General features: G+C 46.2%; 1 protein-coding gene across 3 annotated transcripts in view; it reads left to right on the forward strand.

Moving 5' to 3' along the window:
• Positions 1–18918, forward strand: part of CCDC141 (coiled-coil domain containing 141) — an 808330-nt gene that overhangs the window by 597098 nt on the left and 192314 nt on the right. For all 3 annotated transcript variants that reach the window (XM_078681492.1, XM_078681494.1, XM_078681493.1), the window contains exon 14: positions 8859–8984. In XM_078681492.1, the coding sequence (XP_078537618.1) occupies positions 8859–8984 (126 nt within the window). The remainder of the gene's footprint in view (positions 1–8858; positions 8985–18918) is intronic.

Here is an 18918-nt window from a genome sequence, read left to right on the forward strand (position 1 = left end):
GAGTCAGCAGGGCTGGATCTCAGTTTCAAGCACAACATTCCAGGATAATCAGCAGAAGTGCTTCTCTACCGAATTTGGCTCACAGCTGGTTTATATAATAAAAGCACTGTTCCAGTTGCACTGTGTCAGAGGTGCAGCGCTAATGTGATTATTTGTCTTGTGACTCAGCTATCTCCAACCGGACAACCAAATGCAAGGGCATTGCTTTTATTATTCCTTAGCCTTGAACAGTGGGTATGAACGACATGTTAAAATGCTTGCTAAAAAAAATGCTGCAAACAGAATAATTTTTAAATATATTATAGTGTAAGTTCAAGGCATGTAAAAATCACAGTTTAGAAAAAGATGTTAAGTTTAAACATGTAACCAAAATGGAGACTTGTGTGCAAGCCCTGTTGAACCACACAACACTACAAGGTATGCCTTTGGTGTTTAGGCATGGGGTACGACTGCAAGTTGCATGAGGAGTGTGCCCCCATGAACCTAAAAGTGATTTGGAGCCATGAAATGAAGCTGTATGTCAACAAACACCAGAAGAAACCTCTCCAGTCTTCCTCTTGCTCGAAATCAGAAGTGCAGGCTCCCTCCCTCTGCAAGGCCACTCCTGCACCGATGACCTCACTCATGCGGTCAAAGTCTTTGGGTAAGTCCAGATCTAAGATGAAGCAGAACCACAATATGCCAAGTAGGACTTGTCCCCCATACCCCCACTATCTGTCTCCACAGAAGTTTCAATAGCATCAACATGCCACTCAATCTCACTCCCAATTCACCAAGAAGCCAATTCCAACATTGGCCCCAATGTGCTCTGAATTCCCTGATTCCTTGGCTACTTTGCAACACATCGAGGCATTCTGAGCGGCTATGTTGTGCACCTTTGACACTCTTCTGGTTCCATCTGGCACACAACACTTTCAGGCCCCATTGTTCCACAGGGAACCTTCAAGTGCAGATGCTTCACTAGCTTGTTAGTTCCGACTCTGATTAGTGTCTACCACCATTTGCAGATGACAATCCTGTTGAAGGGGATGTGTTACCCCCACACCATGGTGATGATAATTGGTATATGAACTTGCAGGAGGCCTATGGGCTTCATACATCACCTGATCCTGGATTGATCTTTCTCCCTGAACCACCAACAGAAGAGAGTGCTTCCTTTGCTGTGGTCCTTAGGCATGAAGTGGAGGTCTTGGCTCTACAACATCCCTCTTTGGAGGTCAAACCTAAAGTCCTTACAGAGGTTGTGCAACCTGGACACACTTCCTCTGAGCACGTGTTGCCCTGAATGGTACAATGATAGGTACATGGGCAAATGCTTTTTCAAGCCCATTGGTGAACAAGCAAGTTGCCAAACGCCACAGGCCAGTGGCAAGCAACACTAATTTCCTGACCAAGTTCTCCTGAAAGTCTGGTGGTTCAAACCTCTACCATCAGTCATTATTACAGTATTGCCTATGCACACAATAACAGAAATCTTTCACAGTCGTGTATAGTTTTGACACATCATTAAGGAAAGGCCAAAGTCAACAGAATCACAATAAATCATTAACAAAGAGGTGCTTAATAAAGATTTAATGGTTCCACAACCAGCCGACACGTGTTTCGTCGCATGGGAACAGTGTCTTTGCGACTCCTCAGGGCTGTAAAATGGGAAAACTTGCCAATAGGTCGCTCTACCGGTGATATTTCCAACCCGGCAGGGCTCGTTACCATATGGAATAATATCTTCAGTGTGCAGTAATCAGGTAAAGAGAAGTGCTCCCTCCATAAAAGTAGTCAACTCCAAATATAGAATCACGTCTAGGCGTCTGTTTGAGCAAGGTAAGCTCCGGTCAAGTAAAGGTGAATATAAATCCCGGGAGAGGATCCAAACCGGCTCCAACTAGCGCGTGTAGGCAGCAAGTAATCCTGGTCTATGTGTGTCAGGAAATCCTCATAGTGTACTCCCAGGTTGCTGTGTTCCAAGTATAGGAACTATACTTGACACATCATCAAGGAAAGGCCAAAGTCAACAGAATCACAATAAATCATTAACAAAGAGGTGCTTAATAAAGATTTAATGGTTCCACAACCAGCCGACACGTGTTTCGTCGTGTGGGAACAGTGTCTTCGCGACTCCTCAGGGCTGTAAAATGGGTAAACTTGCCAATAGGTCGCTCTACCGGTGATATTTCCAACCCGGCAGGGCTCGTTACCATATGGAATAATATCATCAGTGTGCAGTAATCAGGTACTGAGAAGTGCTCCCTCCATAAAAGTAGTCAACTCCAAATAAAGAATCACGACTAGGTGTCTGTTTGAGCAAGGTAAGCTCCGGTCAAGTAAAGGTGAATATAAATCCCGGGAGGGGATCCAAACCGGCTCTAACTAGCGGGTGTAGGCAGCAAGTAATCCTGGTCTATGTGTGTCAGGAAATCCTCATAGTGTACTCCCAGGTTGCTGTGTTTCAAGTATAGTAGAGTAGAGTAGAGGGGTAGAGTTCTCTGCCCCGACTGTGGAGTATCAAGGTGCGGAGAACTGTGCGCACATATGTAGAGGGAGTGCAGAGTGGTAAAACTAGGCTCATATTTTGTGAATACCTAAAAAATAGTACACCTTCACAAAAGTGAATATTAATCTATGTGAATTAGGTCCTCAGTTTCTGCATCTTGGAATGGGGTAAAACACAAGTTAATATACCCATCACTATTACAGGGTGTGCAATTGATGCTCAGAATTGTGGTTAACTTGAGCTAATATGCCATTTTAGCCAACATCCGTCCTATTCCATCGAATATCAAATAGACCAAGGGATTGATATAGTGTGTGGCAGAGAGTACTCAGTCAGAAAAGTTACGGATCGGCGATCTGCAATTATGATAGGATATAATGCACTTATAAAAAAGCGGATTGGCCATTTGTCACGATTGTGACACAGCAACCCATCCTCCAAACTCTAAATCAGGCGCCAAGTAAGCATTTCACCTAAATTATCTCATACTGTGTCTCTCGATCATCCTCTGCACGCATGGAATTTAAGCTCTTTAAGGGTTAATAATCCTTTCTTTTAATTTAATTTCTTGTTTTAAATAAAATCTCAATAATTAAAATAATGTCTTTTATTTTTCCACATTTTTTGTAGCAAAGTGAAATTTTATGTAGCAAACTAAAGTGAAAAAAATATGTTGCCATTTTACTGATACCTTCTTGTCCTGCCAAATGAGAGAGACGTTTTCACTGACTGACCTCCTCAAAAAAAAAAATCAAACAGTATTATTTTCAATAATAATAAGGAATGCATCACCATGGTCAATAATGCTGACATTGCATTTCAGAACTGACTATTTACTTTGCAGTTTTCCATTTACTGTTCAATATTTCACAAGTACCCACCCCATTAGAGAGTGGAGTGCTGCACAAAAGACAAGGTAAACAAACATAAGTGTTTTTAGATACAAATAAAGTAAAAAAGCAGCGTTTATAAAATAACCAAAAAGTAAAGTAAAACTCCCTAATTAAGCCGATTTCGGGATAGTTAGGCCATACAACATTATATCATTGAAATATTAAAACATATTTTTCTCATGTCACTTTTGCTGTACTGTTCTAATAAACTCGAATTTGACCTCTGCACTGTAGTAAAAAATGTGAAAATGCCCATATATATATATTTCCTTTCACTGTCATGCTAGGTGAATATATTCATATTTGCTTACTGACAAAACAAAGGTTAAAGTGAGGTTATAGTAAGGTGTTTGAATGAGACACAAGCTAATGTTATAAAGCCCCCAAAACCACAGAAATACAACAGTTAAACTTGAATGACTACTTTAACTTGTGCCCATATTAAGCACTGCTTATGACCTCAAATGTATATCACTTATGACATGTTAAATGATTTTGTTGATGACATCCCTGATTATATTTAATATTATTGAGAATACTTAGATCAACCAATGATTCTGACACTGTGCTATAGGCTTTGTGAATGAGGAGTGATGCAAAATTGATGGTTGGACTCATATAAGTTTGTCTGTAGGCTATCGAAAGATAAAAAGAGAAATTAAATATTTCAAAGGTGAAGCAATTTTCATGGATGCTATTGTCTTTTTACATGTATTAACCCTAAAGAATGGGAGACTTGGAGCTGGCCACTGAACACCATTGAACAATGGACTCTGGTCAGCATTTGCTCTGAAGGGCTAAAAGCTGGACAAATATGGTTTAAGTGGTCAGGGCTGCCCCCCCCAGGTGAGGCCCTGTGGCCAATCCAGTGCAGCACATGGCCAAGTCCATGCACAGCAGCGTTGGCTACATGAAGAGGGCTGGGCGCAGGGTCTGTCCATAGGGAAAGCTACAGAGTCAAGGTACAGAGCCAAGTCCAGATGTCAAGTGGATGCATGGTCTGTGTGGAGGCTATACCTGAGAAGTCATGAATGATGTCATCAGTAATGTAATTTAACATGTCGTGAGTGATATGTGACATCATAAGCAGTGCGTGATGGGATTGCATGTTATAATTAGTTCACTAAACTATCATTGATGTATTTCAGTGGTTATTGAATTTGTGACATTAGCTTGTGTCCTATTCCAACACCTAACCCTTAGCTCACTTTTGCCATTGTTTTTTTTCAGTGAATTTATGTTCTTTTTTTTAACTAACGTTAAGGTCTTACCACCGAACCAAACTATTAACATCACTTTAACCTTTGTGTGTGTATTTATATATATATATATTTGTCGACCAAACCAAAATGTTACTTTTTTAAATTAAGTAGCTGTTAAGCAACTGAGAAGAATGGTAGGCTGAGTAAACAGATTTGAAAGAGGATGCTGTATTTATGAGGATATTTCTTTCTTTAACTACTGTCAGCCCTTTAGAAATACATTATGCCTCAAATTACTAAAAACCCATAACTCTCCTCCCATTTTGACTCTGTTGGATTTATGCCTGAATAAACATCTCAATGTTAATTTACTTCAGCTTGCTCCTCAGGAAAGACTTTACATTTGACTGGTCTTATTCAAACATAATGGCCGTCAGGTGAGTCTCACTTTTGTATTGAATACACATTGTTATCACTCTAGAACTCTGTGGTGAAGCTGCAGTTGATATCCACAGATTTACCTAACTGCTGCTGTTATTAAAAGTACATGTTCCTCTCTGCATTTCATAATTTTGTACTGATATAGATGAGAAAGACGTTTGAGAATCTATAAAAGATGCGTCCTCATGTTCGCTTTTTAGAGGACTAACCATATTTTCCATGACAAAACTAACCCCTCATTTTGTTAATTCTAATGAAAGTTTTCGGTTTTACAGCTTTGATTGCATCAAGATGACTTAACCTCTTCGAGGCTCATGACGAGCTGAGCTCGTCATGAGGCACAGTGGAGCTGTGATCATGACGAGTTGAGCTTGTCATAACGGCCGTGGAACGCCCACACGGGGCTAATTCCCCTCCTGTACGGGGCGTTCCGTTAAGTGGACGGAGTCATGATGAGCTCAGCTCGTCATGAGCACAGCTCCACTGTGCCTCATGATGAGCTCAGCTCGTCATGAGTACTGCGGTGCCGTGCGCGGCCCTCCTTCCCCCCACGCCACGAGGGAATTAGCACCGTGGCGAAGGGGTTAATGTGTGCCGGAGTTTTGTCATGAAAACAAAATGTTAGTGCTCTAGTTGCTAATTAGAACACTGTTGGTAGCTGTAATAGTACACTGAAGAATCCACTTACAGGCTGTTCTGATGTTGGAAGTACATTTTTTTGTCATAATATCAAACGTTATTCTCTCATCGCTGAGAAGGATAATACAAACGTATAGAAAATGTGCTCATTTTAACTTCTGGAGCACATTCCCTAACCTCTATGAGAAAAGCATCAAGCCGGTGCTAAGTTTTAGCCCTGCCCAGGACTTACCTGCAAACAGTTGTCTGACCAGTGAAGCCCCTTTGGGACTTGCCTCCAGTGCATTGAGGCTCCAGCCTCACTTTGTCTCCTCTGTCTCGCTACTACATCACTCTTTTATTACCTTTGTTCTTGCCTGTGTGGTTATCCTCTGTATCCTTTGTTCTGTCTCTCCTTTCCTCTAGTGTGCCTTTGTTTTTGCTACTATTTGTTGTACTTTTCATCGTATGTGTCATTATTTTATGCTACTTTGTCAAATTTCTCCAGCATTTGTGCCTTTGTTTTTGCCACTATTTTTGCTTTTGCCCTAGTTTCTCGCCATTTTGACCTGATTTGCCATTTGCTTTTGACTGTTTGTCCATTCAAATGTGCCCTTTGTGTTGCCACTGTTGCTCCTGGTGCCTGCATCTCCTAGCCCTTCCCACCTGTGAGAAAATGTTTTTTGCAGGTTCTTCTTCACTTTTATGCCCCACTTTGTGCCTATAAGGTACTGGTGTAATACTCTGTAGTGGACTGTGCCTTAATGACTAGGCCTCAGTACATGTGCTCTGACCCTTAAAAGTGTGTGTTTAATTGGCTTATACCCATTAGTATACGTTAACTTACTTATAGGTCCCTAATATATGGTAGCAGGGGTACTCAGGGCCTGTAAGTTCAGTGCCCCTTGTGGATTGCAGCTCTGGTTATGCTACCATGAGTGTGACAAAGTAAAGCATGTCTCCCAGCCTGCCACTGCAGACTGGTAGAGCAGTTTAAACTGCACACTCGAATGAGCCATTTGCTTTTTCCTTTTTAACATATATAAATCATCCCTAATAAGCCCTAAGGCAGAGTACTTACATTAAATAGTAGGATATGTGTTTTGACATGTTGTGACAATGAAAACCCCCACATAGTCATTTTTACTGTGGAAAGTCTAGTAGCCCCATTGGCGAATGCAGGGTTACACACTGACAACTCAGGAGTGCTAACTTCTTCAAGGTATCAAACAAATCATTGCATTTAACTCAACTTGTTGCTCAAGCGAATTTAGTTTGTGGCCCAAATGTTTCCAGTGACCATTTACGGCTGCACAAAAGCTGCTGTCTCGAGACAGCCTTCTGCCCTACTGATGACTCTGAAGAAGGAACACAACGCATCTGTCAATGCAGGAGGTGTGACCTATGCCTAGCACGAAGGTCAAACAGGGAGCTAGCTCAAATGGCAAGCTTCAAAGGGGAAGCCACCGTTAAAGGGTGAGTGATTTTCACATGAGTGGGGCTGCTCTTTTGTTTTTGTTTGAGCTCTTTTGTTTTAGCAAACATCTTGGCAATTGCCAAAATGTGTGTTTTTTTGTGGGTGCGTCACCTCAAGGTATCACACCTCTGGGATAGGCTAGGGAGCTCCACACACCAAGAGAAAGGTTCTGCCATGCAAAGTGGGCAGAATAGTGCACCCTGTGGTAGCTGAATGCCACACTTGACAGGAAGTTATTACCAAAAGGGAGGGACTTGGTAGCATGAACAGCTAGTTAGTCGTCCCATATCTCTGGCTTGTAGTGGGCATAACAGTGGCACCCCAGAAATTAGATCACATCTGCACTGAAGAGAGGACAGAAGAAGGACTACCCTGCTGTCACCTAGACCCAGCAAAGAGAGGCTACAAAAAAGACTGAACTGTATCTGCTGCACCGTGGTCTAGCCCTAGGCAGAGAAGATGACTCCAAGAGTCAGTTGATTTGCTCCATGTTAAAGCCACAATGTCATAAAAGCTGAAGAAGCCTAACGTGGTGTCTTGGTAACCAAGAACGTCTGATCACTGCTGACTGCCGAAATGCACTCTCTGAGACTGATCCTCCTTCTCTGGCAGAGATGGGAGAGCTGGATGGGCGAGTTCAATGAGGATGACTGGAGGGAGGCATGCTTGGCCCCAAGAGAACTGGCGATTTCCTCAAGACTTCAGTTGATCAATCTTAAGTATCTCCATGCAACATATCTGACCCCCCAGCGGTTACAGCGGATGGACCGCGTCACTGTGGCTGCATGCGTGAGATATTTTTTCCCTGCTGCAAACTTCTTTTAAGTGGCTGGTCCCCTGCCCAGCCTTATCATCTTTCTGGGGCAGGGTGGGGTGCAAGATCTCTGAGATGCTTGGTCGCCGCATAGGTTTGCATCCCCGGTTGGCCCTGCTGGGTCTTCTAGAGTAAGTTGGGTTCCAAGAGCAAAAAGGATCTTCATAGGGGTGGTCTCCCTGTTAAAAGGACATCCCCGAAGCTGGAAATAGCCAGAGGCCCCCTCCGTTTCAGTCTGGAGAAGGGGAGTTGACTGGTGTGTGTATGCCAAGAAAAACCCGTTTATGAGGCAAGAGGCTGCCCACAAAAACATGATAAGATATGGGGGGGATGGTGAGCGTATCAAGCATTACCTCATCGATGAGGATGTTGATATTCATGACTTTGATTGTTCAATGGTTTGTTCTGACACAAATATGATAATGTTATTTTCTTATTGATGGATGATGATCTTAAACCCAATAAAACGTGGTTATTAAAAAAACAATTACACTTTTAAACTGCCATAGTATGAACAATATATGCAGGGCACAGGGTGTAAAATGCTATTTATTACCATTGTTGAAGGAAGGGAGGAGCGTCATGATCCTCCTGCACGTCTGCTGGAAAACAATTGAGGTGCCAATATTCCACTTGGCTTGAAAAGTAAGGACGTTGGCTATCAAAGGGTCTAGAGCACCCCTAGAAGTTTGCACACACTTTTCCACACACTGTTCTTCCTGGTACATGTTTTATCTGCTACCTCAAGAACGTGTATTTTACATCCTGTGCAATTTTAGCATATGAAAGTGCACTAGAGATCAAATGATGAGTCCATGTATGTCTGTATTCATGTGCGATAATAGCACCGACCACAGCCTATTGGTATTTTGGTGCCAGCGAATGCTGCATAACAAGAGAATGTTTTTTTTCCTTCATTTAGACTACACAAAGCCTAAGAAATCTTGAGGAGATTCTTCTTCCAGCGCCAGCTGACAGCATTGGAAACAATAACCAGTCTCTTTCTGATTTAGAAGACAGATGCAACAAAATGAAACCACAGTTTCAGGTGAGAAACACAGAATGTATGTAAATCTATTATATTTATTGATTGTATGCATCACCTCAATTAATTTTAAGACTTTATGATTATGAATAACCGTTCATATTTAAGCCATGTGTACTAGTGCAATTATGGTCATTATTTACAATCCATAATAAGAATATTTTCATGCAACAATGATGTTATTTTCTTTAACAAATGTGCATCTGGGGACAGAACAAAAACAATTTTGACTGCCACTAGTTCATGCCCTGAAGTTAATGCGGTACTTGTGGCAAACACCATTTACCACTGTATTATGAAAGCACATTTCTGGCCATGGTAATGTGTGACAAGAAGGTTTATGCATATGTTTTTATATTTTGTTGTTATGGGTATATGTTGGGGTGTTTTTGAACTTCATTATTTCAGTGTGATATTTTTGTGTTTCACTGTTGCATTCATTATTGATTGTTTTCCTGTGTTGTGCATATTATGTTCTAATTGTTTCGTTATGTTGCTTTGTCTGTTACTCTGTTATTTACTTTAGTGATATCTTCGAATGCCACTGCATTTCCAATCAAATACAGTACATGCCTTTAAAGTTCCTTTCATGAGCAACCATTGTCACTGTCTAAGGTGGTAAAATAACGCTGCTCCAGCTTTTCTACTATTTAAGAAGCAAGTCAACCCAAAGCTGTGGTAGAGACCTGTCTGAAATCAGTACTTCCACAGCCCCAGAACCATATCTTTTAGTGCTGCCTTTGATAATTGTGAAAACAAATCAATGATATTTAAGCTCTGTTGAATGGGAATTCATGGATTCAGCTATATGGGTCTACCCTTGTGTTTTGCACTCTCAATTGCAGTCGTTATAGCAATTAAACAGGCTGTAAATGCAAAATCTGTCCAGTTTTTGAGCAGTAGTTTCCAATGGCTGATCATTCTGGTACAGTTGCCTCATTGCTTGAGACCTCTCGTAGGCTGCCCGTGGCCTACGCAGGGGGCCCACCTCAGAGGGCGGCCACCTTATTGCCACATATGGCACAGCCAAGCCGGTCAAGAGGTCAGACCTCTGGAGTCACCGAAGTCCAGCGCTTTGCTCGCGTCACTTCTGGCGCACCGAGTGGGAGGGGGGCAAGGTATTTATACTTCCTCCACCCATCCGGCGTTACTTTTGTGCCGATTTCTCCCCACCGTCAAGACGTGTCGTTGGTCGGGTCCAGGAGCTGTTCTGGTTTCACGATGAGTATGTTCCCAAGCTCCCCCCGCCCCCCCCCCCTCTCCCCTGCAACATTGAGCATGGCCACCGCCCAGCCATTGCCTGGTGTCCACCGGGGGTGTGCAGCTCCCCCGGACCGGTGTTTAGCGTTGCTCCCCTGGTCCAGTGTTTGGCGGTTTCCCCAGCCGGCCGAGTGGTCTAAGGCCCTGGAGTTAGGCTTCAGTGATTTCTATGGTTTGGGTTCAGATCCCACCGCTGCCAAACCTCTTCCCGAGGGTATTTTAAGGGGCTGTTGGTCCATGCCGTGCGGGGCTCACAATAGGCTTAGGCGGGCTCCTGGAGTGCTAGATGCGGTCGGCACCTCCAGGCGGAGCGAGAAGCCCCCGGGTGGTCGACAGCTGGTCTGCAAGGTGTCCGAACCTTCCTTACGCTTTCATGCTGTCAGGACGGGAGGTGCCACCACTACTGCGCGCAGTGACAGCGAGTGGCATGAGGAGGAGCCCACGTGAGCACCCGGGCCCTCCCCAGTGCGACGGGATCCAGGCAGTTTCCGCCCCAGCTTTAGCAGGCTGGGCAGCACCCTGAAGTGTGGGGTACGCAATGCCGTGGGCCATGATCTGCGAGCCATCAGGTGCGGGGAGGGTGCCACAAGAGAACTTTTGAGGTTGCCCCCTGAGCAGTTTATTTGCCTCCTTCACGGTAGGGCACATTAAGATCTCACTGGGCCGAGGCGTGGGAAGGGGCTGTGGCTCCGAGGGGGTGCTCACTAGCGCAGGTGCTCCGTGATGAGCACAGATGAAGAGCGATGGGGCGTGATAGGTGGAGTTCTCGTTCTCGGAGGTGGAAGCAGGTCGTTTTTTTGTCAGGGATGAGCTGGCCTCCCGGGGTAGGATATGTTGTTTCCACTCCCCTATGAGTAAGGTGCCCAGCTTTTGGGCCTCAAGGGTGGGGCATCCCTCGATTTTCCACACATGTTCATCTGCCACTCCACTTTGATGCTGTGCCTACTAGCGGCCCTGGGTGTGGTTTGTGTTTTGGTGCCTTTGGTGGTTGCTTGAAGCCCTCTTTTTTGGGATTTGCCCACCTCCTAGGCAGGTGGGCTTGCCTCCTTGGTATGGCATTGCGTTGTTTGCTTGTCTGGTGTGTTGGGCAAACACTGCTAGGGTGCCCTGCCTGCCAGAATGTATGCGGGTGCATGTGTGTAGGCTGGCCGCCATGTCTTGGCCTGAGGCCTTGGGCTGTTGGCTGTGTTGAGCGGAAAATCGGGTCCACACCCTGGCTGCTGCTTGGCATCCCATACATGAGCGCGCATTGGGCACTTCTCTGGGGAGGTGGAGGGCCACCCTCAGATGTGAGTCGGTCCGGCTTTCCACTTTCTAGGTCCTTTTCCCTCTTCTACACCATGCACATGCGGGGGGACCCCATCGCTACCTCAGTTTCTGAAGCATGTTCGGACTCTTGGACCATGTGATTACCGTCACGGTCTGAAGCGAGTCAGGAAGCATAAGTGAATGAGGGTCTATAGTCAATACGGGATTGCGGTTGGAATGTTAACTACGTTATTGCTGGTGAGCCAGTTCTGACCCATGGACCAGTCCCCGGTGCACCAAGCCAGCTAATTAGGCCCCCCTGGCGTGTTCAGCATCTAAGACAATCAAAGGGCTGCACCTCGATGTTGCTGCATGCAGGCCAGGGAGTATACTACCACGGACCCTCTCGCAGCATGGGAATAGGCGGATAGTGAGGTGGATGTGGCCTGGGCTGATCAGGGAATCTTTCATTTACTGCCACTAAACTCTGTTTCTATAAGTAGTAGTTGTTGGGGCTTTCATAGCAGGCATCTCCGGGGCTGAGGTCTGGGCACTGGGTTCGTGGAGCCCAGCTTGAGCCGCTTGCTGAATCTGAGTGGTTCCTGTGGAGCCGCCATTGCTGCTTTTCCGTGTGTGAAAACGTTTGTCTGCTCTGGGCCCGCGTGTATGGATTAATCTTCCGGTTTGTGACACGAGGGCGAGACATGTGAAGGTCGATGTCGGACCTTTATGTTAAGTGCACGTAACATCACATTGTCTAGCGCTATTAAGAGTGCCATTAATTGGCGAATGCCTTGCACCTCATGCAAGAGGACTGCAGAGCCCTTATGATAGTAAAGTGGGACTTAATTATCATAATTAGGTGGTAATTTGGTAAAAAGTACAGCTATATCAGTAGGGTGTGAATCTTGTGGTTAGGAAAGCCAGATGGAGGTTGGCCAAATTCATTTGTGCAATGGGTCAACAGCACTCCACCAGTTTGAACTCCAGCACTGGTGTTAATTTTCTCATATCTATATCTATGATATGGAGTAGGTATATTGGATATTAGCCACATGGGTCAGCGATCTTACGTTGTGTGGAATTTTAGTTCGTGTACTCAACATCATCTACGCCATCTTGCAGACTCACGTATGAACACACACGACAGCCATTTTAGGTACCATGGTCTCCCTGTTCTCGATCACCCGTCAGCGCACTTCCCTGAACCTTGCGAGCCTCCCCCACGCACCCTGACTGTCCCCGCTCTCACATGCACAAGGCATAAGCTCTCCCCTCCCGCATGACTCTGTCTCTGAGAATCACACCCCGCGCCTGACCAACACCTTCTTTCCGTCCATGAATACCCCTCCTTTGATGACCCCTTCCTCTGAGCCCGATTGCCTGCACGAACCGCTGGTCATCCCTTAGCCTGAGGATACAGTTTATTGCCCACTACTGTATGCACCCGCTTCTCTTGAAAGGAGCCACTATTGATCATGACCTCCCCACCCTCTGAGATTCGATCAGGCGCACACATTCCGAAGGAATCGGCAGAACACTCAGCTGCGTGATAGCCCCCTCCCATTGTATGAGGAGCAAGGGCCTCTACTGTTGTCATGTGTTGGAGGGGGCCGGAACTGGGGGGTGCCGGGGATGTCATCCTCATACTTCACAATGTCTTTGTTGTAATAAAGAGCGTTCACATGTCTTGAACCAGTGTATAAAAGACCAGGTCTCAGAGAGGTTGGGAGAGCACCTCGAGACGATACCTTGTTGTCCGATCTGACATGTTCTGATCCGTCGGAATAAAACTTGTTTCCTGTCTTCCTGTCTCCAGCGCCTGCCTCTTTATTGGGTAACTTCGTATGGTATTAGAGGCGTTTAACGCCGGGCAAATTTAACTTAGGAAACATCAACTAAATCGCCTGACCAGTTTGAATTGATCTTTATCAATTGGCGTCCCAAACGTGGGGCCCATCAGCGACACGTGGATCCAGTGGGAGAGGTCCCGACGACAGAGTGAACGACTGCAACGATCGGGAGAGCTCCTGTCCGATAGACCCTCGTCTGGCAGCCGATCATCTGAACTTCACTGATTCCGAGCAGTCCTCTCCCGAGTGATCTACGGTCCTGACTGGGAACCACCAGGAGTGCCGCGATAGCAACAGAGAGTAGAGGACGATCGGGCGCTGGAAGCGGAAGACGATAAACTGTCCATGCGGTCCGGGTAAGGTCGTGACACACGACAAATTGCGAAATTGATTGTTTTGATTGTTTGAAAATACTAGTATTACTCATTTTATTGTCTCTGAGAGATTCTCTATTTGCAAACAAGCACAGAGTCGCCATACTCTGTTTAGTCTTTGCAGATAGTGAAGGGTAGGTAACGCGGACTTTTGTCCCCCATTGTAATCTGCCGTGCCTACTTTTCTCCCCATTGATTGATTGTTTGATCGAGCATTGAATTGTTCGAAGTTGGTTCTCTTAAGGATCTTCTCTGCCTGCAAACGGGGAAGAATAGGAATATTCTCTCTCCCTTTGCCGATAGTGAAGGGTAGGTAACGCAAGCTTTTAACCCGTCGTGCCTATTTCATTCTTCATTGATTGATTGTTTATCCAAACATTGACTGTTTGAATTGGTTCCTTCTGGAGGTATTCTCTGTTTGCAAACAGCGTAGAATAGAATATTCTGTCCAGTCTTTTGCAAGTAGTGAAAAGATAGGTAGTGCAGGCTTTTGCCCCCCATTGTAATCCGTCATGCCTATCTTCTCCCCATTGGTTAGTAGTTGGGTCAACCCGGACCGCTTATTAGAGATGAACCATCCAGCTCCGTTGGAAGGCACCCCTAATAAGGACATGTTTACTAAGCAAGGACTAGTCGCTATAGCTTATAGTAAGTTATGGCATAAATATACAAAAAAGAATCCCGAAAGTCAGTGGCCACTGATAGGTTCTTTTGATGAAAATAAAATAAAAACGTTAGAAGCAGCTGTAAAAATAAATAGGGCAACGCCCACTATGCTCGATAGTATTGGCATGTGGCGCAAAGAAGCAGAACAGCGAAGGAAAAGAGAAGAAGCAAAAATAGTGAAAGAGTTACGAAAAGCAGCCCATCTGGCCGCAAAAGAACTAAATGAAGAAATAAGAAGAAGAGAGGAAGTTAAACAAACACAAGAATCAGGACTGGCAGGCCAATGCCCTGTCAGGACCCCCCCTACGCTCTACCCGGAGATGCCCTCCAAACAGCGGGCAAATGACGAGTTACTGCTCGGTCCTCCAATTATCTACATGCCCCCTCCTTATGCTCCCTGCCAGCCTCTAGCACAACACTCACCAGTTCAGAGTGCGGTCGAGGGTAACCCTAGCACTAGTGCCCCGACTCTTAAAGCCTTCGCACCGGCCGCATTGGTAGCAACACCAGATGAACTCGAGACTGACAAACAGCTAACAGCCAGACCAAATAGGTTGAGCAAAGATGAGCGGGATGGAATCGACAAGATAGCAAAAACACTGGTAGAACGGAAGGAGAGTGAAGAATATACGATGAATATGCACAACTCACATGCCGGTAGTCATAGACGGCATTTCATTCTGCGGTTCAGCTACCACACCCTGAACGCATATGAGGATAGGTACCAGAATAAGGGTCCTGCAAAACTGACGACTCTATATAGAAGGGTCGATGTTGGAGATGGGACTGAGAGCGATGTGACGGACCTCTTCATGCAAACGCTTGAGGTCTTCCGCCACCTCGCGGAACAGAAACCAGAGGTCAAGATCACAGTCCCTGAGACGATTGAGCCCTCATTAGAAGCAGCCAACACTATGATGCCTATCAGAGAAGCCGCCCCCTACTGGGTTCCCCCAAGAGGTCAGGGAACAAACGATGATATCAACCACGCAGATGCAAAGGGGAGGGTTGTGTATAATTGGGTTTACCAACCATGGGATCGGCAAGATATTTTAACTTTTAGGCAAACCCTGCCCGATTTAAGAAAGAACCCTACAGCATTTTATACCGAACTAGGCACAGCCTTGGGCTCAACTATAATGACTCTATCGGACATTGATTTGTTTTTCGGGTTGTGTCTGCCGGCCGATGTGTGGAAGCAAATCCGGAAAGCCGACCACACGGATCTGTTCGGACACACCTGGAAACAACTCAATGAACTAGATGGGCAGCGAGAACCTGGAAAGAAACCTGTAAAAGACATACTGGAACTCCCAGACAAAATAGTGCAGAAACTAAAGACATTGATCCCAGAGAAGAAGGTAGACTGGTCGGTAGTCACGGCTTGCCGTCAGAAACTCCAGGAAGACGTATCAGAATATTTCTCCCGATTTGAAACAGTGTTCTCCGACTACAGTGGCCAAGACATGACCACCGCAACCGGACAACACCTATTCGTGCAAAACTACGTAAAGGGGCTATCGCAAGAGGTCTCCCAAAAGTTACAGACGAGCGAGAGTAGTTGGGGAGCCTCCAAACCTGCAGCTATCCTTCAGATGGCTCAGTATTATGAACACCAAAAGAACGAGAACGAGAGGGCGAATGAGAAAAAGAAAAAGGACTTAAAGGAACGAGTGATGATTGCTCAATTACAGGGAGTGACTACAGGAAGGGAAAGGTATAGTTGGAACTACCAGTCGAATGCCCCTAGGAATCCACCCACTAGAGACCGCAACCCCACACCCGGTGCTCCACGAACTGACCTCGATGAGAACCAGTGTGCATTTTGTAAAGAATTTGGACATTGGAAGTCTCAATGCCTGGCCCTTCGGGAAATGATTAAAAATAAAGAGACAAGGGACATGACAAATGGCCCCAAAACTGGAGGGCAGGGGCGAGGGCAGACCCACGACACCACCAATGACCGACCTGGCAGACCAAACACATTTGACCGCCCCCGACAGAATCAGTGCCAACAGTCCGACGGCAACAATACTGAAACATTTGCATAGGACGGCCAGGGGCAAGGGAGGGATCCAGTCGAGCTCTGTGTTGACCAGCAAGGTTCTTACGTCACTGCTAAGGTCCTGGGTACAAAGTCTCCATTTTTGGTAGACACTGGAGCGACACGTAGTGTATTATCAAAGCGACTGATTCCAAGGGCACCCTTGTCTGGCTCACACATTACATCGATAGGTTTCGATGGAACGCCCTCCACCAACCCCCTGTCTGAACCTATCTCCTTTGACCTAGGAAACAATCCCACTGACACAACATTTCTGCTCTCCTCCAACTCCACTGACGCCATTATGGGTATTGATTTACTGAAACATTTCCGAGCCACTATTAGGTGTTCCCCGGATGGAGTCCGAGTCATCCTGTACGACAATCCAAGCATGTCCAGACCCTACCCCACACGACATATGTACGCCATAACAGATGCTGACCTATCCTCGCTCGATACCCTACCCCTGTACCTATGGGCCAGAAACGACTCGGATGTAGGACGAATGATGATCGATCCCGTACACATAGCTGTTCGACCAGATGCAATACTCCCGAAACTCCTACAGTACCGGATATCGCCCGAAGGCGAGAAGGCATTGGTAGCGATTATTCAGTCCTTGGTAGATGCAGGAGTGGTAGAGGAAGTGGTTAGTAATGTCTGCAATAGCCCTATCCTGCCCATTGTTAAAAAGCAAGGTGAGGGAGATGAGAAAGCATACCGCTTCATCATCGACCTGCGAGAAGTCAACAAAGTGGTGGTAGCACAGTACCCCGTAGTCTCAGACATCGCCACCATTCTGACTCTCATCCCGTCCACCGCCACCACCTTCACCGTTATTGATCTTAAAAATGCATTTTTCTCTATCCCCATCCATCCAGACAGCCGCTATCTCTTCGGCTTCACTTTAAAAAACCGTTCATACCGATTTTGTAGAGCTCCCCAGGGCTACACTGAAAGTCCCAGCATTTACAGCCAGGCCCTCAAAAGACAGCTGGACGCCGTCCAGCTACCAGATGGAGTGGTGTTGATCCAATATGTCGATGATATCCTTTTGGCGGCCGACACCACTCCGCTTGCAATCACAGCCACTATCCAACTCTTGCACTTTCTTGCGGAGAATGGCCACAAAGTCTCCAAAAAGAAACTGCAGTTCTGCCAGCCCCAAGTAACATACCTAGGCCATCTCCTGTCCAAAGAAGGGAGGAAACTTACGCCCGACCGAATCCAAACCATCCTAGACACCCCCATTCCCAAAACACAGAAACAAGTCCGTTCATTAGTGGGCCTTACCTCTTTCTGCCGACAATGGTTACCGAATTTCAGTCTCATCATAAAACCCCTACTTTCCCTGTTGGCCAAAGGTGTCCCTTTCCCACTCCCTTGGACCCCCGAATGCCAAGCGTCCTTTAAGGAGCTGCGGGATGCCCTTTGCTCGGCACCCGTTCTAGGAACACCAGATTACTCCAAGCCCTTCTCCCTCTTCACTCACGAAAGGGAGGGATGCGCATTGTCTGTGCTAACTCAGCCCATCGGCGCCAAACAACGCCCTTGTGCCTATTTTTCTGCCACTCTTGATCCAGTCGCCAGAGCTCTACCTGCCTGCCTTCGAGCAGTAGCCGCTGCTGCTGTCTCTATCTGCCAGAGTGAGGGAATTGTACTTTCGAACTCTCTCACGGTATTAGTACCCCATGCAGTCGACACCTTTTGAACCAGACCAAGACTCAACACCTGACTAGTGCACGACTGACAGGGTACGAATTGACTCTACTTGCACCCCACATCACCCTGAAGAGATGCACGACATTGAATCCTGCTACACTGCTGCCCTTGCCTGAAAATGACCCCGATGTGGCCCCTATACATGACTGTGTGACCCTCACGGACGAACAGACCAGGAGTAGAATTGACCTCCGAGACGTTGCTTTTACAGACCCTGATGGAGAACTATGGGTAGATGGCTCTTGTATCAAACTCCCAGATGGCACCACTTCTGCTGCCTATGCGGTGACGACAGCTCGAACAGTAGTTGAGACAGCTCGCATCACACAACGATCTGCACAGGCAGCAGAGCTAATTGCCCTCACACGAGCATGTATCATAGCAGCAGGAACCACGGTGAACATTTACACAGACAGCCAGTATGCCTTCGGGGTGGTTCATCATTTTGGGCTCTTGTGGAGGGAAAGGGGATTCCTGACGTCCCACGGCACGCCCATCCTTCATGGAGATCTAGTCTCCGCCCTAATTGAAGCAGTTCTTCTCCCCAAACGATTAGCAGTAATCAAATGCCAGGCACACAAGAAGGTGACGGACTTAGTTGGACAGGGAAACGCACTGGCCGATATCACTGCCCGAACCACAGCTGAGAATAGGGCAATGACACGCATGTATGTGACTAGGTCACAAGCAGAAAAATGGACTGACGCTAGGGAAACGATTAAGGACATCCAGTCGGCCAGCACACCTCACGAACTGACTGAGTGGGCACG

The sequence above is a fragment of the Lissotriton helveticus genome, chromosome 3_1 (genome assembly GCF_964261635.1).
Source record: "Lissotriton helveticus chromosome 3_1, aLisHel1.1, whole genome shotgun sequence".
In the NCBI taxonomy this organism is placed as follows: domain Eukaryota; kingdom Metazoa; phylum Chordata; class Amphibia; order Caudata; family Salamandridae; genus Lissotriton; species Lissotriton helveticus.